Source organism: Mycteria americana, chromosome Z, assembly GCF_035582795.1.
Source record: "Mycteria americana isolate JAX WOST 10 ecotype Jacksonville Zoo and Gardens chromosome Z, USCA_MyAme_1.0, whole genome shotgun sequence".
Classification (NCBI taxonomy): domain Eukaryota; kingdom Metazoa; phylum Chordata; class Aves; order Ciconiiformes; family Ciconiidae; genus Mycteria; species Mycteria americana.
In genome coordinates, this window is record NC_134396.1 from 3,421,097 (window position 1) to 3,448,582 (window position 27,486).

The window sequence follows — 27,486 nt, forward strand, 5'->3', positions numbered from 1 at the left end:
GACAGGCTGTGCTGCGCATCCAGGTTATCGCTGCCAGGGCAGGGCCGGCAACGATGCCACTCTCGCCACTGATCTGGTGCTGATGCACTCAGGAAAAGTGCGTTCGCTTCTGGGGGTTTCATTATTAAAAGGCCATTGATAAATTATAGGGAGTCCAGAGGAAAATTGATTAAAGGATTAGAAGATAGCATATGACCTAAAGGGGAGATTAAGGGAATTTAGCGAGGTGCTCACTGCAGGGCGGAGCTGGGGAAGTGGAGAGAGAAGAAAATGAAAACAACCTTGCAAAGATTTTACAGGTGATGATTAGAGCGGGTGAAAACAGTCGCTGTCAGTAACTGAGTGGGTTTGTGCTTCATGCTTTGTTTTGCAAATTGTGGGCTCTCACACGGGTGGGAGGGGGCTCCCTGTTCGAGCTGCCCTGGCCGTGCATGCCAGGAGTATCCTGTGGGGTTTGCCGCTGCCATTTGCGGGGATTTAAGTGTCGAGCCAGGATTTGAGGAAGATGAGCGTCATTTTCATAAAGCAAAGAGCCTTTTTTTAGCTCCATTTCTTTACAGATGGGCTGAATAATGGGACCTCCCTTGAAGTCATCTGAGTTAAGGATGCAGCTATTACTTCCAAATGCAGTGAAGTCTGGGGTTGTGTGCCTTACATCATCCCAAGGATCTCATTGCCGTTAAGATAAGAATGAGGCCAGGGCCTGCTTCAGGCCTGAGGATAAAAAAAAAGACATTCGTAAAAAGAGCAGTGGTTTCAAGCAGTGGTGTTAGCTGAGCTGGTGTCTCAGCCCACCTCTTCTAGAAATGCCACATTCCGCTGGGTTTCGTCCCCTTGAAGAACGCCCTTTGGGCGAGCTGCAGAGACTGATGCTCTGAAGTTGGGCTCCCTCCTCCTTCCTGCCTGCACCCCATGGTACCAGCAGCACAGGGGAGGATTTAGGCTCGAGCTGGGGACCCTCCTGCTGTTAGTGACATGCCTGACTGGTATTTTCTCAAAGCCAAAGAGTGGGCAGCTAAGGACTGGTGTGGAGACTTCATTTCCCGAGACTAATTAAGTGTCTTCCCTGATACATGTCATTAACGGGCTAGCAGCATCCCTGAGCTGCCACCAACCAGAGCCACACCCTGGGGTGTCCGTCTCAGCCCCATCCCCACCAGAGTCCAGTGCTGTGATTTTCCAGGTATATTATGCAGAAGGACACGTGGGATGGGCTAGGTGGCTTCACTAGACACGCCAAGGAGGCTGGCTGCTGCTGCTGCAGGGACTCGCATGGATTCGGGGTGGGAACAGCATGGAAAGAAGCCATATGAGGCTCCTTCTGGTCCTGTGTCAGCTCTCTACAGCCAGCTCTGGCATCTCTCGGGGGACCTCTGGCTCCAGCCCAGCTGTTTTCACAAGGTGCCTGCAGTTGGTTTCCCAGCAGGACTGTGCCAACGACACGAAGCTGGGCGAAGCCACCAGCATTGCGGGAGCCAGGGCTCTTGCACACGAAGGGCTGCGTGGTCTCTGGGGCTTAGGGACAGGCACGGGCTGCAGATCAGCCCCAGGGAGCAGCGTAGCATCTCACCAGGAGAGCAGCAGTGCGGGGCAGAAGGGCAGTCCCGAGGATGTGAGTCAGTGGCCAGGGGATGCTGAGTCTGTGTGAGCAAACCCAGGGATGCAATCTGGATGGCCAAACACAGGGTCAGCTCAAGGATGAGCAAATGGTTCCGCTGCCTGTGCAGACACCCGCTGTGCAGGGGGGTGCCTGCACACCGATGCCCACTTTCAGGTCCCCTGTCCCAAATGAATCCAAGGTGGAGCAGCCGGTGTAGGCTGGAGGGTGCCATAGGGTCTGCCTTGTAAGGGGATGGGAGCATAGCATGCAGCGTTTCCTCTAGTAAAACATGTGGGAGAAAAGAGGAGAGGGTGGTTTTTCCATAAATGCTGAAGGAAAGGAGCTTTTCCTGCAAAAGCCAGTGTCGGTGCAAGAAGAAAGTGGATGGGGGGGTATGTCTGGTTACTAACTGGTCCTATCAGCTCCTCCTCCTGTCCAGGCAGGAGAAGAGAAAGCCAAAAATATCCCTTTCTCTCCTCCAGAGAGTCAGACTTCTTCTCTCCATTCCCTACGGGGTGAGACCCCTCTGCCAGCAGGTACCCCCTCGCCAGAGTAGTGGGGAGAGCAGCCTGGGGAAGAGCAGAGCAGAGAAGGGGACGTATCCAGGCTGCATCTCAAGAGGGGTGAAGAGAGAAGAGGCATTTTTGGAGAGCCCTGGCTGTGAGAGGCAGGCCACGCTACCCCGCTGGGAGTGATAGGTGGTAATATTCGTGGCTAGGTTGTTGCTCAGTACATGACAAAGTGCTTGTAGCTTCTCTCCAGAGACTCCTCCTGGATAAATATACAGTTTCCAGGAGTTCTGGTGGGACAGCTTTGCTGAGGATACATGGCTGCTGATGGTCCCAGTTGTGTCTGATTGCACCTGGTATTTTCCCTGTCTCCTCCATCTGGAGAGGCCGGGAGGATGGATTGCTTTCTTGCAGCCTTTAAATAAGGTGATTGAGGGGGCAGGGGCATTGCACAGGGTGGATCACGCAGGGGTTTTGTGCCTAGAGCTGGGAGAAGAGAGAGAAGGGGATGCTGAGTCCCCTTCTGCAAGCTCTGCAGGCATGGAGGCAGGGGGCTGCCATGGCACAGACCCTCAGGCTCCCCAATACCTGCTGGGGAGCCCTCGAGGGCACCCCGCATGCCCCCTGCACAGCTGAGCCAGGGAAGGCACTGCCCTCCCGCACAGCAGACAGGGATGTTCCCTCTTTCTGGCTGGCAGCTTTTCCAGCTGAGCTCCTGGAGGAGATTTCCAGGACTCTGCACAGATTTGGGTTCCAGGGCTGCATGCTGCTCACGGCTGGTGTGGGCTGAGACCGGGCACGGCAGAAAACAACACTTCAGAGCAGTTTTGGGCTGCTCTGATCGAGCCTTTTATTGAGGGGTACGAAGGGAGGCAGCTTCTCCCCTTTGGAGATCAGGGCTGTGACGTGCTCCCACGGGCACCGACCACAAGCACCTTTGGGTGAGGAGCAGCTGCTGGGGGACCCGTGTGGGTGCTAGGAAGCATTTTCCCCCTGCATTGCCTTGGCACGGTGCATCCAGCCCCGTATCAAGAAGGGTCCCCTGGAAGCAGAAACTATTTTGACAGGGATAGGAAACCCCCATGCAATTCATGCCCCACATCCTTCCCGGCCATTTTAGGCTCAGCATTTGGGTGGGAGCTGCAGGGGTGTCAAGCTCTCCTCCCCAAACCCCAGCGGTGGGAAGCCCCATGGCAGCTGTGCTGAGAAAGCAAAGAGCACATCAGCCCCCTGCTCTCCGCGCAGGGGCTGCAGCCCCTTCCCCGCCAGCTGGGCACGGCAGCCCGGTGCCCCGGGGTGCCCCAGCCCTGAGACACGGGCAGGGACACGCTCTCCATCCCCGGAGCCCCTTTTGGCTCCGTTTGCCAGCACCTTCCCCTGGGAGCTGCAGAGTCCCTCACCCCGCGCCACTCTTCAGGTCTCCAGGAGCTGGACGGAGGCCCGGCACACTCAATCCCAGAGCAGCCGGTAACGAGGTTTGGTCATTACTGCCCGGGGCTATGTGCGAACCAGTGACCTGGCTCTGAAATGGTTTATGTTACATGCAAATCCCCTCGCGGAGGTGTTGGGGGAGGAAAGCCGGCCTCGCCGTGAACTCCCTGGGCTGGAGAGCAAACCCCAGCACTGCAAAGGGTTTCCCGTGCCCGGCGCGTTTGCCGTGCTGCCGCGTCCTGCCTTGCTGGCGTACCCCTCCCGGCTGTGCCGCACTGAGCACCGTGGGCCCCGGCCTCGCTCGGGCGGTGCTACCGTTATACACAAAACAATAATCAGCTGCTGTAACAAGGATGCAGAGTAGCTGAGCTGGCTTCCCTGCTGCTGTGCCGGCTCCAAGTAGAAACAGCTGCATTTGGTTTGGTTAAATGTTTTATTTACTCCCAATTATCCTAGATAACAGATTTGCTTTCTTTTGTTCAATATTTAATACTGTTTCAGAGCAAAGCTGCTCTTTGGTTTCCGATGGAGGACGGGAGGGTTAGGAGGGACTTTCTGCTGTGGTGCGGTCCCAAGCGAAGGCTGGAGGCACCCCCCATCCCCGCTGCGCATCGGTCCCTAAGGCATCCAGCCCAGCATCCCAGCCCCTGGGGACAAGGTCACCCGCAGGAGCACAGTTGGGTTTGGGGTGCCGGTGTGCCAGGGGGGATCTCCCAAGGACCCTCCTGGGCATTGCCCTGGGACAGCAATGCTGCCCAGCACCAGCGCTGCTGGAGGGAGTCGTCTCTGCAGCTGGGAACGAGGGGCTTTGTCATGGGTGCAGGATGCCTGATGGCTTCACCTGCCTAAATCACCTTCCCCCAGCATCCTGCACCTTCGGGAGCATCTCCAGAGAGGGCTGCCATGCCAGCCAGCCGCCCTACCCCATGCCGCAGTTGCTGGAGCCCATCTCCTCTTGCTCTTTCCTCTTGCTGCTTAACCAGGCTTGCTTGATAATTTTTTGAAGGCTTGAGAGCTGTCAGGTTTGAAGAGCACCTCTGCTGTGCCGTGAATAGCACAGCCTTGTGCAGTGCAGGATGAAGCAAACTCCAGTGAGCCTGTTATCACGCTGTCCTGCTGCGAGGCAGCTCTTAGGGCTAGGAGCTTGCACTATGATTTGGGCTTAAAGCAGGGCTCTGAGCTCTCTCTTCTCTATGAGTAATGCCTCGCCCAAAAATTTACAACGCTGCCTCTTGATGTGCACGCTGAATTTTCTACAAGGGAAATGAGAAAATCCATAGCTTGGTTTACGAGCCCCAATCAGTGTAAAACAGGGCCTTTTAGAAATTTATCTTTTGCTGAGTCCACCTTTTTCTCCAGCACCTTCTGGGGAATAAATTCTTGCTCTTTGAGGCTGGGGAACAAGATGGCAGCGGGGCCAGGGGACTTTGGTTACAACCGCAGGTGTCCCTGGCCCGTTTCAGGAGCTACTGGGGAGATGCTACAGCATGAGGGTGGTGGGGCTGGGCTAGGTGCTGGCTGAATGGGCAGCTGTGGTGTTCCGCTGGGATGGCTCACACTCCAGAAGGATACGTCTTTGGTGTCTAATTTCAAGGGGGAGGAATGTCACCCTGAAAATGTCCCTTGCTAAGGTTGGGGTGGCTTAGACTGACTGGGAGAGACCTAAACCCTGTCTCCCGTCACTTGCCCAGGTCACCGAGGAGGTCAGTGAGGGATGAGCCCATCTCACCCCATGCCATGCACCCCTATTCTACTTCTCTCTCAGATGAATTTTGCCACATGAATTTAAAAAAAAAAAATTGCTTAATCCTTCTTGAAGAAGCGGTGGTTATGAACGTGATGTTCCCAGAGTGCAGAAGCACGATGCCTCTGTACTGCCCCACTGCTGTCCTCTGCACCCCTCCTCATCCTCACCCTTATCCAAGAACAGCCTGGAGAAGGGGTAACAGGGCAAAATCGGAGCTTCAGCTCCCTCCCTTTCTCCAGCAATGAAACACAGCCTCATCCCAACATTCGGGGTGGTGGAGGGGACAGTCCCTAGCCACAGCCATCTAGGCTGCACTCCAGCACAGGTGGTGAACGGCAGGCGGATCTCCCCTGATCAGCCGGGCAGTAGAAATATGATTTATTCATCATTGTTTTCTTTGTTGTTTCCTACCAGCCTGCTGTACACAGACACAATTTTAGAAAAGCAGCGTTAGATAAATAATACATCGTGCTTACAGCTGGCGTGTGCATAACAAAAGCATCCGCGTAGGTGCGTGCGCAGACGTGCAGGGTGTGCTGCTCTTGTGCACGTGTGCCCGCGTGCTCGGGGCTGGCATCTCACACCTGAGTGGGTCCCTGTTGTGCCCTCCAGCCTCTGCAGCTTTGCTTTCTGGCACTTGGGTGCCGTTTTACTTATCGGCACATACCCATCGCCTGCAAGGTCATGGCTGCGGTGCGAAAAAAGTCAGAGGGTGAGGATGTGGAGGGTATGTTAGGCATAGGCAAGAGGGCGGGCAGCAATCCTGCTGCAGGCACTGGGGAGAGGCAGGGATGCTAACAGCGGGAGTCTGGCAGCAGAACAGCATCGGTGCTGGGGTTGTCCCCCAGTGCAGGGCAGCATGGGGGTCCTGCCCACGTGCAGCAGGCTGTAGCTCTAGCACAAGCACACGCTGCTGTCATGGACCCCGGAGGCTTTGCTGGCCTGAGACCAGGATGATGAGTTACACAGGTGACCCCACAAGCATGCTGTAGGATCGGTATCCCCCAGCAGTCCGGCGCCCGAATGTGCCCCGAGTGCACCAGCAGACATACCTCCTACAGAAGTGTTTGAGAGGCCTCTTAAAACTTTTCTCGGTACTATTTTTTGTATCCCTCCACCTGTGGAGCAAGGCATCTTTAGTACGTTCAGCCCTCAGCAGGAGAGGAAAATTATAACTGATCCATTTCAGAAACCTCTAAAAATGACCCAAAATAACTTTTCTATATATAAAAATGCCACGATTTTAATGTCCATTATCTCATGACCTAGCAGGGCTAGGAAAAGCTATTGTAGATCATTTTTAGTGGTTTCTAAAATGGATTGGTCACACTTTTTCCCTGCGCAGTGGGACTCAGGGTACAAGGATGACTGGGCTTTAGAGATGGGGAGGGAGACAAAAATCTGTGACTGTGCTGATGCATTCAGAGCTGTTTCATCCTCGAAGACCCCTTGTGCTCTCCCCAGCTGAGCAGAGATGCTGGAGCTGGTCAAGCAACAGCTATTTCCAACAAGCCGGAGAGACAACAGTGAAATGGATGCAAAGTCGGGGGCACCATGTGGTGGGAAAGCCAACCCCATCCCTGCCACTGGTCTTCTGTGGGGTCTGCAGAGATGACGACCCTGGCACCAGCTTTCGCTGCCTGTTGCAGCTCCGAATTTTGCTGGAGCATCGCATGGCTTGTGAGCCGTGTGCCCAAGTGGGATGCACCTGGCTCTGGCGCAGCCTTTCATCCCCTTGCCCCCAGCTTTTGCAGCAAGGCTGGTTGCAGCCCGAGACGCTGGGAAGCCGCCACAGCCGGGCATTAAACATGCCGGGTTTGCAGAGAGGACATCAGCAGAGCGCGTGGGAGAAGTGGCTTCCTGCCATGCGAGAGGTTAATAGACAGATTAGAGAGGGCAGGCGCTGTTTGCGGCGAAAAGAAAGGAGCTCTGCCTTTACAGAGTTCAGCAGCTCCATGAGGCAACGGGGAAGTAAATATTTGCCAGGATTAGGGAGGCTGCATGCAGGAGCCCAGGGAGAAGTGCCCGTGCAGGGGCAATGTGTTGCTCGGGCTGTTTTCGGTGTTGGGCAGGGGCTGAGAGCTGGACATCAGCCGGGGGAGGACGGAGGAGGTTGCAGCGGGACACCCTGCATCCAGAGGCACTGCCCAAAGCCTGAGGGCAGAAAAAGCCTTAATGCTCCCTTGATGGCTTTGTTTTCCTCCGCTGCCTTTCTTGCTCTCTCGATCAGCCCGACTGGCTGGCCCACCTCCAAAGACAGCATTACGGAGCGCCGGATCGATTGGAGCCTGCAATTTTATTTGCTCTCTTTAAGAGCCTTTGATGGGCAGGATAAGCTGTGCCAGCGAGGGCCTTTCCTGGGAGAGGAGGGGAGAGGAACGGGGTTGCAAGCCACCATCTCCCATAGGGAGATGGGGACCCTGCCACCAGCTTGGAGACGACGCCATGGCGGAGTGGGCAAAGACAGCCCTCCCGATACACCATGGCAGCTGAGAAGGGGCTTGCAGCCCTCTCTTTCATGGCACCTGGCAGTCATGGTCATGGTCACGGTCACTCACATGGTGTCGTGGTCACAGCCCCGAGTGGCACATCGCACTGGTCCTGCGCTCTCCCGTGGGGTGGACTTTTTGCCCATCAACGTGGAAAGTGGGGCAGTTGCGTGACACCCCTCTCCCAAAACGCCTGTGGCTCTAGGACTGATGTATCTTTGGAGACATGGAGGTGGCAGGAGTATCCCCATGAAACAGCTTGTCCCTGCCCAGAAAGAGAAGGCGATGGCTGGGGTGAGACAGGCTTCATACAGCAGCATCCCTTCAGCTGCAGCAGGCTGAGGATGCTGCATGGGCACCAGGGTGGCAGAGATACGAGGGTCCGTTTGTCCTCCTTCCCCAGGCTCTCCTTCCACCTCTGGCTTGCTAAAAGGCACCAGAGGAGGATGCTGTGGGCAGAGGCTAGGGGCTGCATTTGGGGCTCCAGTCTTGGAGCAGAGGACAGGATCTTCAGGGCATTCAAGGCTGTGAAAATGGGGCATCTTCAAAGGCTGCTGCAGAGTGGGGATGGAAGCGGGAGGCAGTTTGGGCAGCCCCCCCTTCTCCCAGCATAGCAAACCTGGAGGCATGAGCCCGCCCCAGCCTCCTCGGTGGAGGAATTAGCGCAGATCACCAAGAGCCGGATCCGGCGTAATACTGAAGGCAACGGAGGTAAATTATCCTCAGACGGACTAATTGCAGCTCGGCAGCTGTGCAGCATCTGGGGCCGCGCGGGTAGGGCAGAGCCTCCTCATCGGGCAGGGACGGTGCAGGACTTCAGGGATGCTCGCTGAAGCCTCAGCTGCCTCTGCCCGGATTCCGGGCTCCTGGTGTCGTGCGGGACAGCTGAGCACCAGCAGCAAGTGGGCGAGAGGCCCGCGGTAGCATCCCCAGCATCCTCCCCCCCATGCAATATGTCCAGCCCCCAGCCCGGTTTGCCGGGTGCCAGGCGGGTGCTGTTAGCTCACACTGCCACCACGCGGTCGCTCGGACCCCAAAGGCTGTCCCTAAATCCCCTGCACCCCTTCAGCCCCTCCAAAACACCTCCCGGGAGCCCCCGACACCCCCCCGGGCTCCACTGCCCCCTGCAAAGGGCGATGCTGCCCTGCCTTTGCTCCAGCCTGACCCCGGGGGCAGCTGTGGGGCAGAGACGGGGTTAAGGAGCCGGCAAGGAGGAAGAGGATGGAGCTGTAGTAGGGATCAGGCCCTTGTCTCTGGCCTTGTGATTAGCTACTCTGTTTTGCTGCGGAGGGTCTGCTTGAATAATTTAGCTGGGAGGCTCATTAACCAGGCTCTGGCCTTCGTCTGCTGGCTGAAGGCTGAAATAGCCATTAGTAGGAACACGCATCGCGGACCGGCACAGCCTCCCCTCCTTGCCAGCCCCCTCCTCTCCCTCTCCCTCTCCCTCTCCCTCTCCCTCTCCCTCTCCCTCTCCCTCTCCCTCTCCCTCTCCCTCTCCCTCTCCCTCTCCCTCTCCCTCTCCCTCTCCCTCTCCCCCTCCCTCTCCCTCTCCCTCTCCTTCTCCCTCTCCTTCTCCCTCTCCCCCTCCCTCTCCCTCTCCCTCTCCTTCTCCCTCCTCTCCCTCTCCCTCTCCCTCTCCTTCTCCCTCTCCCTCTCCCTCTCCCTCTCCCTCTCCCTCTCCCTCTCCCTCTCCCTCTCCCTCTCCCTCTCCTTCTCCCTCTCCCTCTCCCTCTCCCCCTCCCTCTCCCTCTCCCTCTCCGTCTCCCTCTCCCTCTCCCTCTCCCTCTCCCTCTCCTTCTCCCTCTCCCTCTCCCTCTCCCTCTCCCTCTCCCTCTCCCTCTCCCTTCTCTCCCTCTCCCTGCTCCCTGACTCAGATGCCCTTGGCTCTCTAGTCATCTGCTTGCTCCCTCTCCAGCCCTGCCCCAGGGGCACCAGCATGCCTGCAAGCCCTGTGCCTCAGTTTCCCCTCTGTAGACTGCAGTAGGGTGCTGCAGCTGGAGCTCATGGCATACCCCCAGAAAGCTTTTCTAGCAAAACCCATCATTATTTTCTGACCATGGGCTCCGCTGTGCAATGCTGAGCCAGGGTCCCGGCAGCCTACCCTGGCAGTCCGTGCTCATGGCAAACCGCCTGTGTTGGCCCCCTCCAGAGGGCACGGTCGGGCTGCTGTTTCCCATCAGGGCCCTGCTTTGGTCCTAGACATGTTCCCGAGCATGTTACGCCAGCGAGGCCTGGGCTGCACCTACGCAGGGCCGAGCATTCCTCCAGGAGAGCAGCAGCTCTGCAGGGCTGCGTGCCCCGTGGGGGATTTGCACAGACATGGCTGCAGGGATGTCCCATTTTGTGTCGATGCCTTGAGGCTTTGGCATCCTCCTGGTGCTGCCGGCTCACCGGTGCAGCGAGGGCACCCTTAGCTGGCTCGCTGCGTTTCTCTGGCACGGCATGCAGAGGGGTGTTAGGTTGGTGCGTGGCTTCCCTGCACCAACATCAGTATGGGCTACTCCGTAGCAAGATACCGTGCATGCATGGTGCTGTGGGACTTGTGATTTGACCTTGCAGCCCTTGGGGGAAGAAGTTTCCCAGCCTGGAGGTGCTCCCTGAACTCTTGCATCATTGCATCCTGGTTTGCAACTCATTTTTGGTAATGGCCATGGGTAAGGCATCTGCCTCAGAGGCAGGGAGGAGAGCGGTTAGTGTGTGGTGGGGAGTGCTGCCGGAACCACAGTGGGGTGGTGAGCAGCGATGTTTGCGCTGAGGCTGCCAGGTCTGCTAGGTTTGTTTCAAAACCTCTCCTTAGAGAGAAGAGCGTGTCCTGGGACATCCCGGGTGGATGCATGGGGACGAGGGCTAACAAAGGGAGGGAAAGAGGGACCGTCACAGGTTGAGACAGCCTTTCCGAGGGAACCTTGATGCACATCCAGCCCAGGGAGTGTATTTTATGGCAAGGTACTGTGCCAAGGTGCTGCAGTTAAGGGCCAAACTCTGCTCTTAGCAATGCAAATGTCCAGGTACCGAGGAGTTGACTTTGGTGTCATTTCAGATAAGATTTTTACCACCTTACAAGGGCAAAATTTATCAGCTGAAAGGCATCACATCTCATCCTCCCACATGCACCAGCCCTCAGCATTTTGCAGAGTCTTCCTGCAGCTCTGGCTATGCTCCTGCAAAGGGCACAGAGTGCGTGTATATCCAGGAAAGCCGAAGTGTAAACGCTTGGTTGTGAAAAGCCAAGTGTGAACACTTGGTTGGGTTTAAAATCCTCTTCTGCCTAGGAAGAGAAAAACCTCTAGGACCAGCTGATGAGGCCAGAGGAAGGCTGCTCCCCGCTGCGTGCTCTCGTCCTATATCCAGTTGCCTCCGTGTCTCTTGGGAGTCAGGGCCCCGGGATGGGATGCTCTGCCCCGCTGCTGAAAGCGTTAACGCTGCCAGTCCTCCTGCAGAGCTGAATTTTCTCTGCTGGTTTCAGGTTGTTCCTCCTCATCTTCCCATCAGTGGTCCTTCTTCCTCCCTTTGAGGACCTCTGGTCTTTTGGAGGATCATCCCTCAACAAGTTTATCACTCCCCAGGGATGTGGCAGAGAAAGCCACGAGCGCTGTAGCTTAATGGGGTCAAGAGAGCAGCACCTCCTCCCCATCAGCGACGTCTCTGTCGCAGCCTTGAAAACAATTTCCCCTGGTACCTGCCAGCCTCCTCTGCCACTCCATCTCTCATTAGAGCCAGTGAGCTGCCAGGGAAGAAGGTGAGCTGCTGTGCACAGCCCAGTCCAAAGCAAGGTCTCATGGGGGACCTCAGCAGCAGACATGGGACAAAGGCCCCCAGGTGATTTGAGCAGCTGATAAACACAGACCAGGCTCCCCTTGCAAACTGCGTCCCCTCCTGAGATGGCAGCAGTTGAGAGTGGAGGGACATCCCCTTGTTCAGGACCTGGTGATAACCCCACCTCAACGGGTAATTGCTCTTTTTTCCTGGCAGCCCCCCCGAAGGACCCAGTGCTGATGTGCCGGTCCAACAACTACCCGAAGGGTTTCTACTGCAGCTGGCACCTGCCCACTCCCACCTACATCCCCAACTCCTTCAACATCTCTGTCATGTAAGTGCCCGGGAAGGAAGGGTGCAGTGGGGCGAGCTTTCATCCCTGCAGCCTGGAGCAGGTCCCAAGTGAAGTCCTGGGGCAGTGGGTCTGACCTGTGCTGAGTGTATGGGATCGGTGTCTCAAAAATGGGCCTGGGGAAGGATGCTCCAGGGACATTCAAACTGGATGCTTGGCACTGGGGCTTTGTCCCAGGAAAGTTCCAGTTTCCCCAGAGGGGACCAGGAAAGTCCCCAGCTCCCAGGCCCCCTTTCCATGCCCACCAAGTCCATCCTCTCTGCACCACTTGTCCACTCTGGGGTTGTGCCCTCTGTTTTTCGGCACATTTGGCACAGCCATGCTCCCTTCTGCCATACGCTGGCTGCAGCCAGGCAGCAGCAGTGTCCCTCACCTAGAACTGGCCATGGCATGGCATTGTCCCCCACCCTGTGCCCGTGTCCTGGCACAGCCCTTATACAGGCTGGTGCCGTGCATTGCCTTCTGGGGCTTGTGTGACCAGCAGAAAGGAGACCCCGTTCCTCTCACAGGAGGGACAGAGCCAACCCCAACCCCAGCAGGGTCTTACCCTTTCCTTGGGGCCAACATGAGGACATTCACCGCAGTCCCTGTGCAGGCTTAGGATAAAGCGTCACACACAGGAGCATGCAAAATTCCCCAGCAGGGGGAAAGCAGCCCTTTGGCTGCAGCAGGGGCTGGTGCATGGGCACCACGGGCAGAGCAGGGACACAGCGCTGCTCCTTCTGCCTCCTCCCTCCAGCAGCGTGGGTGCATCCCCGCCCCGAGCACTGCTCCGTAGGTAACAGCTCTTCTCGCCTCTGCTTTCCAGACATGGCACGAGAGAGATGGTCTGCGAGAAGGATGCCTTTCCTAAAAACAGGTGTCACATCAGATACCTCCAGCTCTTCTCGACAGTGAAGTACAAGGTGACTCTGACAGTCACGAATGCTCTGGGCAAAAACTCCACCACTCTCACCTTTGACGAGTTCGCCATAGGTAACTTCCGCGGCAGCAACTGGCCTCTCCGAGACGGTGTTGGGGTTGGCTTGCTCTGCACGCGGTATCGCCCGCTGGAGCCACGGGCCAGGGAAGGGGCAGGCTCTCCAAGTGGAGCCTCTGCCTGTCCGTGCATGAGATGGAGCTGGGGTCTGAACCACGCGGGCATCCTCCCCGTGCCCCCCTGATTCTCATGGCCCTGCTGTAACTGATGCCGGCACCTGAGTTTCCTGGGGGAGCCAGGCAGGATGCCCACAGGCAGCCCCCATGCTGGTCCCATGGGTGGCCTGGTGCCCTGCCTGGTCCCACCCCAGTGGTCCAGGTCTCCCCTGGTTGCTGAGCTCCTCCCTGCTTGGGGGCTGGGGAAGCGGCTGCCATGTACTGGGGCAGAGGGCTGTGAAACTGGTGTGGTCCAAAATGGCATTGCCCTTCTTGACCCTATGAGTGTTCCTAAAAGAGAGGTTTGGTATTCGTGCTGGAAGCAGACTCAGGGGAATTAGGATTGGAAGAGAATTTGAAACGTCCCATCGTCTTCCCCCCATCCCTAGTCAGGATAAAGCCCTCCCAAGGTCCACCAGCCCTTACCTAACATGCTCCTAAAAACCCTGTTCCCCCTTCGCCCCTCTTCACTGCCCACCCAGGCAGCGGTGCTGCGCAATGTGGGACGGAGCAGCAGGCCCTGGGGGCCGGGGTGTCCGTGCCGCCGGCTGTGCCGCAGGGATGCTGCCCGACCGTGCCCGGGCCCGCAGTGCGGATGCTCCTCTGCCTGTGAAGGACCGTCGTGGACCGAGCACTTCAGTGCCAAGCACAGCACCGCAGGGAGCTGGGCACAGCGCTTTTGCCACCAGCCAAAGCCGGATCACAGCCGGTGCCGTGACAAGACTGTCCATCCTCAAAGAACAGGAAAAACGGGAGAGAATAGAGTTCAGGAACACGTCGGAAAACAATCTGCTGGTTACATGTGGCGATTACTGGACCAGAAAAACAAATAAATGAATCCGTGAAGTGCAGCCAGCGGTCAGTCTTTGCCTTCAATGTGCTGCATGTCCCAGTCTCGAGCGTCTGGAAATGCCGGAGTGCAAGAAGAGGAGCTCCACTGCTATCCCAGATTTTCCCTTTCTACCCCAAATCCCGGAAAACATCAAACAAGAAACAAGGCGCCAGCTCTGAACAGAGCAGGGAAATTATTTTGGAGCAGGGACTGTCCTGCCATGTCCCTGCAGCCACAGTCCACATCTGAAGCCTGTATTTGTCTGTGCATTGCGAACATTGATAACAAGGCAAGGAGCTTAGCAGGGAAGTAGTGGAGTTTCAGTCACTCGGGTGCCTTTAAATGGAAATTGTTGTGTTTGTGGAAGATACACTCCTTAAAAATGAAGGTAACCTCCAGCCTGCAGGGCCCAGGGCAGCAATTAAGCTGCATTTTCCGAGTTCCTTGCACTCCCTCCTGCAGGAGTTCAGGGCATCGTCCTGTAACATCTGCATCCCACCCATGCCCTGCCTGGCTTCCCAAACATCTGGTCCTCCGTCCAGCACACAAGGGCAACCACCCTGGGAAGCACACCCAGCTGCAAGCCCCGGGCATCCCAGCACCAGCACAAGCCGGATCCAGCCCAGCAGTTTGAACTCAGCCTGGGTCAGAGGAGCAGTGAGCAGAGGGCAGTGCTGTCCCGGGCCAGCCGTTAGCATAGGTGCCATACCGCTTCTTCTTGCAAGGGCACCCGGAGCAGTGCAGGGTGCCTGGCCACGTCCCGGCGGTTGCGGTGGGAGGTGAGGCTGCCCGGCACCAGCTGGCAGATGCTCTAACACCCTGCGGGACAGCACTCGGGGAAGGGACGAGGGGCCAGTGCCGACAGGAAGGGCTGTGTCCTGCATTCCAGAGCCAGCCCGCTCCCGTAAACACTTCAATATCTAGTGACCTTAAAATCTCCACATTCTGTACAGCTATGAAATTCTCCTCCTCAGGATTTGGTACAGCCACTGTGCATAAGAAGCATAGATGCGGTGGTGATTGAGTGTTCAAGCAGGCAGTCGACAGGCTCAGCAGAGTCATTACAGGATGAACTCAGCTGCCACCGATCAACAGCCGCCTACCCTGAACAGAGCTTCTCCGTGTGCCACCCCGGTGTTTCCAATTAAAACAAGTTCCCTGTGTTAGTTTATTTTGCCAGCCAATTTTGTCCCAGGTTGCCTGCTCTCCTTGCAGAAGCTTCTGCATTTCAGCGTCTCTTCTGGCTCTCTTCTCTGTGGCTGCACGCCGGGGGCTGTGCCCCAGCGTGGTGGGTGCTGGCAGTGTGGATCTAGCACCCAGCAGGTTCCCTGGGGACCTCTACCAGCATCGGCTGGGCTGAGATCTCATCTTGGAAGTTGTGCTGGATTTCGCTCTGCTAGATAGAGAGGTGGAAAACCTACGGCTCAGGACAAAGCCATTGCATCGGCTCGTTGGAAAAATGCTGCGTAGGAGCATCGCGACATGCACACACGTCCTGCTAAAATGGAGAGATGGCGTCAACCAGCGACTGCATGATGCTTCTCCTAAAATCCCAGAGCTGGGGATGTCAGAGCCTGCCTTGTGTTTTCCACTTAGCCTAGAGAAAACCATCACACCTTCTGCATGGAGGTCAAACCCCGGGCGTGAAGCCCTGATCTCATGGCCTGCTGGGGATGGAGCAGCCTGCAGCCAACGCAAGAGCAGCGCGGGGCCAGCAGCTCTTCCTCCTGGAGCCGGCCGAGCCGGGAGCAGACCCGCTGCTGAGTCAGACTCCGCGCCCAGCCTGGGCAAACACAAAAAGCCTCCTGGGAACGAGTGACCTCCTTTGGTTTTGCTTCCTCTCTCCTTCCTCCCTCCCTGGAGCCCCCAGCAGAAAATTCCTTCCCCAGCTGCTCGGAAGATGGGCTCTAATTGAGTGGAAAATGACTGGTACTTTCTTTATGCCCATGCCTTGCTGGCGGTCGTGCCGTGTTGGTGATTAGCAGCCAGCTGTGAGGGGTCGCTCTGCATTTCCATTTTCAGTGATGACTGGAAGAGGTTTTCCAGCCCTCTGGCCCCCATCTCTCATCAGTAGGAGATCCGGGCTGCCTTTCTCCCCATCTCACTCCTGGAAATTGTTTTCATAATTATGTCTTCTGCAAAGGTATCAATATTAATAAAGGTGAGTGTGGGGAGGGCAAGGCTCTGCAAAGCCCTGCAGACATCAGGGCTCCAGCCCAAGGCAGGAGGAGGTGGGAAAGGGGCTGGAAAAGCTGGAGAGGAGAGGGCTTGGAGGCAGAGAAAGGTGCCAGGGAGGAGTGAGGTGCTGTGGCAGGAGCTGTGCACCTCCCTCGTGGTGACTGGGACAGAGTGGGGACATTTATGGCCCTCCAGGACACAACCCCACCTTCCTCACTTGTGTTTCAGCCAAGAACCAGGTAGCCGGCACGTGCATCCCCCAGGAAAGCAGGGACATCGCTGCCACACAGCAACGCCGGCATCCTGCCTCAGCACCCTTCTGCTTGTGAGCCCGGGGCAAATTAGCAGGAGAAGATGCACAGCCTTAAAAGGAGGAAGGCAGCCTTGGACAGGGCCTTGCAGACATGGGTTCATTCCCCCAGATTTGCCACCCAACCCTTGCGTGACCTTGGGAGGATTGTTTGATCTTCCTAGCTCCGGCTCTGGGGCAATTAAGACGCAGAGCATCTCGGAGGGGCTACGTGAGGACAAACGTGCCTGTGTCTGTACAAAATTCAGAGTCTCTGAACACGGGTATACAGTTGCCTAGGCAGAAGGTCAGTTCAATTCATACTACTTAGGGAGGCAGCATTAAATTACCTAGACTGACATTTGGCTAAGACATGGAGTTTAATATCCCTCTGCTCATGGAAAATGCCAGGGGATATTTAACGGCCGCAAGGGATCCATTTTAGCACTCGTTGGAGAGACGGGATGAGCGACAGGCCCCTCCGTGCTGCGGGGTCTCAGCTGCCTTTCTCAACTGCAGGCTTCATTTCGAGATGTGTCTAACAACAGCCAGGGGCGATGGATAGCTAAAGACTCGCGGTTAAGCGTGAGCGTGCAGAGCCTTTACGAAAAGCCGCTCTCCGTGGCTCTCCTTGCACGCCGAGCCCTCGCTTGGATGCAGCAGCCGAAAACCAAGTGGGAAGAGCTGTGAGCTGCCTCCCAGCCAAGTCCCCTTCCCAGGAATGCCTGGAGATGCTCCCTCAGTTCTGCGGGATAATATTACATCTGGTTTTGTAGCCACTTAACCAGTACTCAGCCTAATGCCCATCGTCCATTATTATTATTACTATTATTGCTTTTATTACGTTACTGCCTGCAGGCCCTCGCCGAGGACAGGGCTCTATTATGCTGGCTGATGTACAGCCAGACAGCCCCTGCCTCGCCATGTGTGGGCTAAATGGAGGCAGACAAAGGCTGGGGAAGGAAGAGTGCTCGTCCCCGTGTGCGGAGCAGGCACCTGGGAGGCTGCAGAGGATAAAGGACTCCTTCAAGGTCACGCAGAAATCAGGGAGCTGGATACAGCCTGTCTCCCCCCACTCCTCAACTGGCCCCTGCGGGAGCAGCCCCAGTGCTTCCCCTGATGAGCACAGTGTAAGGAGGTCTGTCCTAAGAGACGTAGGTCTGTCCTCACTGGACCAGCTGCCGGAGGTGTGGTCCCCTCTCCTGGCTCTTGCATCCCCGCCAACTTGGAAGGACGTGGCAGGAACAGCTTTGGCTTTGTGCTTTTGGAGGGGCTGGCACTGCTGCGCTTTCTAGCCTGGGCAGGAGTCCCACGGATGGGGGGACACATGGGGAGGCAGCAGGGACTGCTGGTTTTCCCATTAACCTGCAGCACTGCTTGAAGGCTCGCCGCAGCCAGGAGCACAGCCCCTTGGATGGCTGGGCTCTGCCATGCTCGCTCAGAGCCAGGGCAGCCCTCCCCTGCACCCCAGGGACAGTCTCCAACCCACCGGAGCGGGGCTGGGGGTAACGTCCCTGCAAAATGGGCAGGCGACTCCCCCCTCGGCATCGGGGCACCTTCTTTTGTGCTTTCCTCCGACCCAGCACAGTGGCATCTTTCTTTGGTGCCCAAGCACATGTGCCCTGCCCGGCACAACTGTATTTAAGCATCCCTCTGCCATGGCTCCAGGCTGGCATGCCAAAAAGCAGGGCCAGGCTCCCTGCATTACACCAGGGAGTATTCCATCGTGTCCATCCCCAGCCCAGCGCTTTCCTTCCCACTTCCTCGCTGCAGAGCCGCAATTCACAGTCATCTGCATTCGTTCAGCCGAACAGACTTTTGTTTTGCAAACCGAGACCACCGAGCCAGCGCTGGATTTATACTTTTCCACATGCATTTGGACTCCAAGTCCCTGTTGATGGAAGCTGATGTCCAGCCCGAGCCCGGGGATTCAAAAGTGAGCGGAGGAATTGCACAGCCATCTGGAGTAGCTCAGCATGGCCAGCCCCAGCAAGTCATCCCTCCCGCTGAGGATGAAGCTGTAAATGGAAAATTGTGTCCTGTCCTGCTGCAGAGAGGGGTCAATGGGAGCTGGGAGGTGGCACTGGGCACCCGTGGTCAGGCCCATGGGTGCTTGCTCACCAGCTGCTCCCTGAGTCTCTGGGAGCATCCTCTGAGCAGCAGGTGCACTGGGGATGGAGGAAGCTGTCCAACCCTCCTTGCACCCACTGCAGCAGAGGGAAGGTGACGGGAGGCAGGAGAGGCTGTCAGGGTGGTGGTGAAGATGATGGTGAAGGAGGACTGCAGCAGGTTGTGTCCCAGGGTGCTGAGCAGGAGGGCTGGGGAGATGGAGGTGGTGGTGGTGGTGGGCTACCTGTCGGGGGGAACAGAGCCAATTCTGGGTCCCACCAAGGTGGTTGGGCTGTGGCTTCATTTCAGCAGCCCCCCTCTGCCTCACCCATGGCCAAGAAAGCAGGTTTCAAAGCATCACAGGCTGGTTTTTCCTAAGAGGAGCAAGCAGTGGTGATGCAGGGAGGGTGTCTTCCCAGGGACAGTTTCTGCGATGCCACCGTGGTCCTGGAGCAGGGATGGCAGCGAACGGCACACACACGACTCCACTTGCAGCAGACTGGCCCCACATCAGTGCCTGGTTCCATACAGCTTGAAGCAGAGGGAGAGATGCCCTTCATGCACAGGGCAGGGCTGCAGGCAGCAGGCAGGCAGGCTGGCAAGGGAGCATTGCCACCACCACCTCCTTCATCTCCCAGGGGAGGCGAAGCCCCTGTGTGGACATCACCTCCCACCTGCAGCAGGTGAACCCCTGGGGCCAGCATGGAGGAGAAGACCTCTGAGTGCAGGGCAGGAGCTCTGCTAGGCGGAGAGAGGCTCCCCACAGCCCCAGCATCCCTCCTCCATGCTTGGGAGTGGGGTTTTATGCTGGCACCTTCACAAGCTGCTGCTCAAGGTGGTCAGAGCCAGAGGACCATTGAGAAAAATCTCAATCCAGAGATTTTTCAGGCCAGGATGGATGCATTGGCCTGCATGTGGACTTTGGAGGGGGTTGAGAGCCCTCTCAGGACATGAGGACTCATGTGCATTGCTATTCTTAGAGTGCACAGTGAGCCCTCTTCCACCCCAGACATAGCTGTGTGCCCAGCTCCCCGTGCCCAGCTCCTTCCTGGCCATGAGAAAAGGAGAAGTGTGGGTGTACCCAAATCTCGGTCTTTTTGTAGCTTTGCTATTGCAAATTGGGAGTTTGAGCTGTTGGGAGTTGAGCAAACCCTTGGCAAGGAGCAAGGCTCGCTCTGCAATGGGCAATGCCATTCACCACAGCCTGTCTGTGATTTGCTCCCACCACTCTAAAACTGGCTGCAACTTCAAGGCACGTTGCATAGCTCACAGGCGATTAATATTCGCTTGAAATACTTGTCAGGTAGCAAGAAAATATCCCCGTATCCCAAAAGCAGAGCAGGGCTGAGAGTGAGGTACCTGGGGTGGAAGGTGACCATGGCAATCCTTCACCCTTGGCAAATATGATGGGCCAACACTTTGAATCCCCAAAACCCCAGCCCTAAACCCAAGGGTCAAACTCTGCCATGTTACTGCGAGGTAAGTGGGTTTGAATGTGGGTCAGACTCCCAGAAGTCAGGAGGTGCGAGGAAAGTGCAGGATTTGGGCTTGGTGGGCTCCTCGCCCTGACCCAAGCAGCCCTGGGGAGTAGGGATGCTCTCTGCATCCCTGGTCAGGTTGTTTCCATGTGTCTCCAGTACTGGCACCTCGTTCACGGTGGTTATTTTGAGCCAGGACAGCCGTATCACTGACCTGGACAAGAAAAGGTGATTTGCATCTAATTAGTTTGGGGAAAGGATGTTCTGCGTGTTGGCTGCTCCCCTTGGAAAGCACAGGGTGCAAAGCCCAGCCAGCTGTGCCGAGGGGTGTAAGGAAGGATGCCACATGCAAAGCTTTACCAGTCACCCTCTTCTCTTCCAGTAAAGCCGGACCCTCCGGAAAGCGTGGTCGCCAAACCCGTGCCCAATAACCCTCGGAGGCTGGAGGTGTCATGGCAAAACCCCTCGTCCTGGCCTGACCCCGAGTCTTTCCCGCTCAAGTTCTTCCTGCGGTATCGGCCCCTCATCCTGGACCAGTGGCAACACGTAAGTGATGCTGAGCTGGCTGGGGAGGGAGTGGGGGGAGCTGGTGACTGGGAACAGTGGACCAAAAAAAATGTCTATTTACTGCTCAAGCAACCCAGACCCTTTTCCTCTCCTTCTCCATCTCTCCTCCCTTCTGTCTTCCTCTCCGTCTTTCTTTTAACTCACATTCTGCCTACAAATGGCTCTGCAGGCTCTCCCGGCTCTGCATTTTCATCCACGGCCCCTATCTACTTTCCATACATATGTTCTATATAAAACCTGCCAACGAGATGTAAAAGGCATTTAAAGTATAAATGTCACCACATTTAAATGCGCCTCTGCCACATTTAGATTTTGAACTGAAGATAAAATACCGCTCGCCGTAACTCAGAGCACAGTCACAGAGCGATTGCCACGATGTTATCGTATTTCTTACTTTTATTTCTTGTTTCTTTAAAAAAAAATATTCAGTAAAATCCTTGGCAGCCCAGAGCACAGATTTCATTTGTTAGCTGCAGGAAGATAACAAACGGGCTTTTTTTTTTTTTTTTTGTCCTCTGTGTGCTGCTTGCATGCTCCGCTTGTGAAGGAAAGAAATCTGCTGCTCGAGGAGAGGTGCTGCTACGCTGGCATGGCTCACCCAGCATCCCCCCTGCGTCGAGCTGGGCCAGTTGAAAGCCAGTTAGGTGCTTTGCTTGATAAAGTGTTTTGCCCAACAACAAAAAAAGACAAATAGGAGGCAGCACGCGGTCCCCGGGGAGCTCACCTGCGTCGTGGAGCCAAGCGGGGTTTTCTGCCGGCCAGCTCTTCCTGGGGAGAGAAATGGCTGAGAGAGGGGATGGGAGGCTTTGCTCGTGTCTCTGCAAGATGCCAGTGTCTCGGCGACTTTTTCTTTTTGCATTGGTTGGGTTTTTTGATGAGACAGTGCTGCAGGTCATGTTTCAGATTGAAGCGTTTGCTGATGGCTTTGAAAATCAGAGAAGGGTTGGGAGAGGGTTTTCCCGCTTGTCTCTTTGTCCTTTGCTTCGTCTTGGGAGCAGGAGAGCATCTGCGGAGCATCCCGAGGGGTCAGAAAGCAGAGGTGGAGTTTGGGTACTAGTTTGCTGTGGATATTTTTTTTCACTTGGGGGAGAAATGCTCAAATTGTAGAAGCTGTGGAAAAAAAGGGGAAGAATTACTGGGAAATACCAAACACAATGTCAGTTTTTTCAAGGTGTGAAACTGTTGCGGTAAAAGCTGATGTTTTTATCCTGCCACAGCCTGATCCAGCCAAGCACCCTGCAAACGCAGGGGTTTGCACCCAAAAATGGTGGGAGAGCCAGTGAGCTGCCTCCCACCTCAACACCCCCAGGGTGACCGGTCCCTCCATCACTGGGTATTAGGTACCATATTCGTGGGGTCAAACCGTGCCAGTCCCCTCACCGCAGGGCCTCCGAGGGGACGGTGTGGCCTCTCCATCGGTGCTCTCAGGCAGGCAGCAATGGTGGGAAAGACATGGAGGTGTTGGCGACATCAGTGGCAGGGCCACCCAGCCTGGAAAAAAGGCAGTTCTAGGACAGTAAAACTTGATTTCTGCTATTTAAAGATACCCTGAGCTGCGGAGAGAGCTCGAGGTACCAGCCCTCATGGAGGGTGCAAGGAGGGCTGGGAAGGGCTCGTCTCCCAGAATCCTGGGAGGGCACAGCAGTCCTGGGTACCGCTTTTAATCAATATCCCCTTGCAAGAGACATGTCCCCCATCACTGGCTGATGGAGAAGTGTGGTTGAGGAATAATTTGCTTGGTGAGCAAGTGCAAGTATTCAGCGAGTGAGGTACCAGCCTTGTTTTCTGACTCTCTGCCCTGCTGGCTGGGTAATGAAAAATCTGATTTGTGGATGATTTGAGGAAAACTGCCACTATTCATCAGATGAATTATTTGCAAAGCCTAATTCAATCATCTCCCAAACACCAGGGGATGGCAGCACTGCAGCAGCCGGAGCGCTCCGACCCCAGACCCCTTTGGCATGCTCAGCCTGCTTAGCCCAGCCAAGCACCCTGCAAATGCAGAGGTTTGCACCCAAAAATGAACCCTGCCGATGCCAGCATGCTGGGAGCATGCCCAAGCCATGCTGAGCTCTACTTTGCTTAACCTATTGCTTGTTGGCATCTTGGGGGGTGTCCCCATTCCCCCACATCCAGCCAGGAGAGGGAAGGACATGGTTTGGAGGGCCAAGCCTAGCTCGGTCATCCAGCTCATCCTGCAGTAGTGGTGTTGGGTCTCTCATTGAAGGGACAAGTGCCCTGAGAAAGGATGTGGCTGTCATGCATGCCACACTTGCATGGGGGTGTCTTAATTCTTGCCGAGGTGAAGGTCTCCTGCCCGAAGCTGGCTCCCATCTTAGCTCTTGCCATCCCCACTGGCTGCTGGCACGGACAAGCCATTGCACACAACCTGCTTGCAGACAACGGGGCAGCTTGGGAGCCCAGCAGGGAGAGGAGAAGTTTCCACCAACATCCAGGAAGAGCTGGGTGACCTCGTGCTCTGGCACAGCCCTGTGTGCCCAAGGTCCCCATGCTGAGCCCTGTCCCTGCCTCCTCGTGGCAACCCTGCCATGCACCGGCTGTGGGTTTTAAGCATCTCCTGCCACCCCCTTGGCAGCCCCACGGGAAGCCCAGCGTCCCTGCAGGAGAAAACCCACAAGGTAGCACTGGAGGCTGCCTAGAGCCAGGAATATCCATGCAGGCCCCACTCGCACGTGGCGTTTCTTGGCAGAAGAAGCAGCTCCCCTTTCTCCCCTCCGCCTCCCGTTATCTTTGCAGGGTCTGATTTATGCACAGCACCTCGGCAGGCAGGACTGAATGAGCACTAATAGGATCAGATGGATGTCGAGCTGTCGAATACCGTAGGGCCTGATTCAATCAGCGTCTGCTTTCTCCCAGGCTCTTCCTTTCAGGATTTTAATAATGCCAGGGCTTGGCACCAGAAGATGAAGCCGTCCGTGGCAGGAGCGGTGGATCTTATCAAGACCGCTGCTGCACGAGCGAGCCATAGATGCAGTTTCCCTCCCAGAGAGAGACGGGCGATGCTTGGCCCAAGCATCCCCCCGCATCAAGCAATACCTGGGACTGACCCCAAGCCGGGGGGGGTCACCCTCATCCCCTTCCCCGTGCTTTGCAAAGGTGGGTTTGAGCCCCAGCATGCCGTTTGCACTCCCTTTCCCCTGCTTAGCAGCACCTTTCCGCTCAGGCCACTTAGCAGCTCTTGTCTGCAGTTTGCCCTGGGAATTATGATGATGTGCTCTGGGAATTATTATCGTGGAGAGAGGATGATGATGAGTTTCCCCATGAGCGTGCGGCAGGGCACGTGCCGGATGCTCCTTGCACCATCGTGCCACCTCGCAGCAGCTCCCTCGAACCTGGGCACAGGCGTTTCCCGGCTGTTGGGGATGCACCCGCGTCACATCGTGTCACATCAGGTGGCCACCGACTCCCCTCCGCCCCACCAGCACTGAGCTTGCTCTGAAACTCAAGCGACTTTAAAGTCACACTCCTCCCTTCCTGGAAGAAGGGATGGTGGTTTTTCTGCTGCCAGAAGAGAGATGGGATATTTGTAGCCTAAACAGGTTTTTTTATTCTCTCCTTTTGGCAGAATCTCCCCTTCTGTCTCCTAAATATAAAACATTAAATGTTTAGGGTATCCTTTATTTTTCTCCTGCTTTTAAGTTTGTAATTCAAGCCAGATTAGTGTGGTTTCCTCTTCTGCTTTATAGCCCCATCCTGGCCCCAAGTGAGCTCTCCTAATGCTCTCAGATGTTCCTCTAATGGCTTACCTAGGCTGGAACTGGATACCCTTTCCTAATGGATTGCTAATAGCCTGTTTCTGGTTTTACAGGCTCCTTCAGTTAACTCGCAACAGCAGCGATCGCCACGCTCACACATGCAATCTCCCCGCAAGCGTGTCTGCACCCTCACCCCTAGATGCAGGCGGGTGGCCAGGCACCATCCCGAGCATCTTTGGGGACCCCAGGGCAGGTCTTGCACCCAGCTTGCTCCCACCTCGTAGCATTTGCTGGAGCAGGATCTCCCCTTTTCCCAGTTTTTGGGGGGAGATCTCATGTGCTGAGCACTGACCAGCTTGGTGCACGTCCCGGGACCATGGCAAGGCTCAGAAGGTATTTCTTAAGCAGCGTCAGAGCTGGCGGCCAGGCCAAGGGAGGATTTCCTCCGGTGGGTTGCCAGCAATTTGCAGATGCCGTCGCAAAGTCTAATTGAACCCATTGGCCACGCTGACAACATGAAATGTTAACGAACCGTGAGGCGGGCTGCGCCTCAGATCTTGAGATTTGCAGTAAAAGGTCATGAGATATTTAAAGCTAATAATGTGGTTGGGTTCTCTTCTTCCTCTTCTGTTTTGGAAGCATTAGAGCCACGTCCGTGAGCATTTGCAAAGGCTGGAAACATCCTCCTTTGGAAAAGCAAGCAGAGGTGCTCCCACCACCCTGGGATTTTAGGAGCTGGGGCCACAGAGCCCCCGACGCAGGCGTCTGTGCCGGCTCTGCTGCTGAGCAGCTCTGATCCGGGCAAATGATGGGGATTTGGGGACAGGAGTGGGCAATTTGTGGGTATTGCCAAATATTTAGTGGTTGGGTTCGTTGGTGTGAGGAGGGCATGGTCCTCTGGGCCAGCCACCATCACTCATGTGACTGCCAGGGTGGGCTCAGGCCCATCTCCAAAGGCAAAGCAACATTTTTCGGTCAAATAGGTGAATCTCACAGGCTGTCTCTAGAAGTTCCTGCCTTGAGGCAGCCTGAAATGACCTGAAAGTGTGTGCGAATGTGTATCCTGCCTGCAATGGGCAAGGAGGAGGGATGGAGCTGGGGAAGGCAATTAGTGCCATCGCCCGCTGCAGCTGCGTCCCCACCGGCACGGTGGCAATGTCACTTTGCGGCGGGTGCACTTCTTCGCGCCCATTTGCATCCCCCCCATGCCTCTGCTGCTTTGCCTGCGCTCCCCCTCTTTGCAAGGCGACCTTGGCAGGGAGGTCACCCTGAAGCGAGCTGGGTTACAGCTTCACGCCTGGTAGATTTTATTGCGGCACTTCTCTCCCTTCTCCTCCCGGCTGCAAAGTCAGTGATTAAAAAAGAAGGAGAAAAAAAAAGGAATTAATAGGTGGGAGCAAAATATTGATGCTGTAATAGTGTCGCTCGCAGCTCGGCGTGGGACAGGCAGGGCTGGAGCAGAGTGTCTCAGAGGCGGGAAATGCTCAGAAATCACCTTTTCCATCCCAGCCCCCAGCTCCAGGGATGGAGCCGGGCTTGGGACCCTTGGCTGGCACTGCCTGGGTGCTCTCAGCACTGCAGGCAACCGCTACTGACCTAAACCTACTGAGCACCCGGCACGATGAGGCCTCCAGAGGCAGCCCTGACGGTGCCACTGAGCAGCAGAGCACTCATGCACTCGCCCGTGTGCCTGTGCACGCCTGCATGCTCGCACAGCTACACACGGGCAGGACGGTGCCGGCAACCTTAGCTTTCCCTGCCTGCCTGCAGACCGTGCCAGGCAGGCACCCCTGCCCCGCAGTGCCCACGCACAAGCTGCACCCATCTGCTTTCACCGCAGCCCACTGCATCAGCGTAGTAAATGCATCTGCAGGCAGCAGATGCCGGTGCCGGGCAGGGTTAGAGCTGGTGCTGGGTGCCCTGAGCATCCCTGATCCCATCCTCCCCGCAGCCGCAAGCAAAAGCTCTGCCAGTTGTCACTTGGCAGGAGGGGACAGCGCATCTGGAGAAAGAGTCCCGTTACTAACCAGCTCACAGCTCCGCTTTCAAAGATGCTCTTTATTTTAAGGCAGAAGGGAGCCGTTCAGCCACATCTGGTGTGACACAGCGCAGGCTGCAGAGGAGCCCTGCGATAACTCGTCCTCCCAGACCGGCAGCGGGGCTGAGCTATGTGCAGCAGCAGCACAGCAGCCTTTTCGGGGCGGGGGTGATAGCAGGGACCGCAGCTCAGACCCTGCTGGGCTCCTCCGCTACCCCGCTGGCAGAGAATAAGGGGGGTCATTCACTTTTCCCAATCTTTTAGTTATTCCAGAGTCCGGGCCGAAAGTTTTGTCTGGGGTTAGCCCAACTGATTCCTGTGGCACTGTGGAAGGAGGAGGTATTTGGGGGCTCATTTACTAGTAATGAATGTCAGACCTATTTGCTCTCCAGACGTGGGTTTGAAAGGGAAAAAGCAAAACATTTATTTTCTGCTTGGTGACATCTTTTCGCAGGCTGCAGTGGCTGTTTGCAGCGACCCTCCTGCGCTTCCCAGCAGCGGGGTGGCTTGCTTGGGGGTTACCCCTGATTTTGGTTTAGCCTGTTCCCCAGGGCGGTGGGAGCCTTCTGGGATCCCCCTGCAATCGTGGGGACTGAAGGGACCTGAAACAGCAGCTACTCGTGTAGCACGAGTCCCTGCAAAACTCATTGCAGCCAGGTGGCACGATCCGGCCACTTGTTGCGGGGAAAAGAGGCTGTGAAATCGAGCCCACCGGGGTGCCCCGTCCTCCTCCCAGCTCCCATTTCCCCCGTTATCGAGGATAACCCGGGGAGCATCTAGAGGCGGAGGAGGCTGCGGGGACGCGAGACGCACGGCAGACCTGGACTGTGCTCCTACGAGGGGTTTTCTTCCATGTTCCCCCGGTCGCTGTGGGTGGCACAGGCTGTGCGAGCAGATTGGCTTCACCCTACAATAGCTGGGGTGCTGCTTTTATTTTGGGGAAGGCAGGCTCATCCAGGCTCAATACAACAGCCGGGACAGGCGTGTGGTCTCTGTGCTGGCATGCACAGAAGTGGTGCATCCCTGCTGTGGGACTGAGGGGTGCCAGCCCCCCACCCCAGCATTGCCAGCTTCCCAGCAGTGGAGCACCTCCTTCCCGCACCGGGAGCTGCACTGGGGAGCAGGAGGTGTCAAGGAATGGGAAGCAGAGCCACTGCCACCACAGGGGAGCCGGCAAACACATTTTCATGTGGGATGCAGAGAAGGAGGCATCTGATCCCCCCTTCTCCCCCTCTGCCTCCTTCCAACGCACACCAGCCCC

At 56.4% G+C, this 27,486-nt stretch overlaps 1 protein-coding gene across 1 annotated transcript in view; it reads left to right on the forward strand.

Moving 5' to 3' along the window:
• The window catches only part of CNTFR (ciliary neurotrophic factor receptor), a 190,849-nt gene that overhangs the window by 156,224 nt on the left and 7,139 nt on the right, over nt 1-27,486 (forward strand). The window contains exons 5-7 of the mRNA XM_075526927.1: nt 11,749-11,866; nt 12,693-12,859; nt 20,287-20,450. Coding sequence (XP_075383042.1) covers nt 11,749-11,866; nt 12,693-12,859; nt 20,287-20,450 — 449 coding nt within the window. The remainder of the gene's footprint in view (nt 1-11,748; nt 11,867-12,692; nt 12,860-20,286; nt 20,451-27,486) is intronic.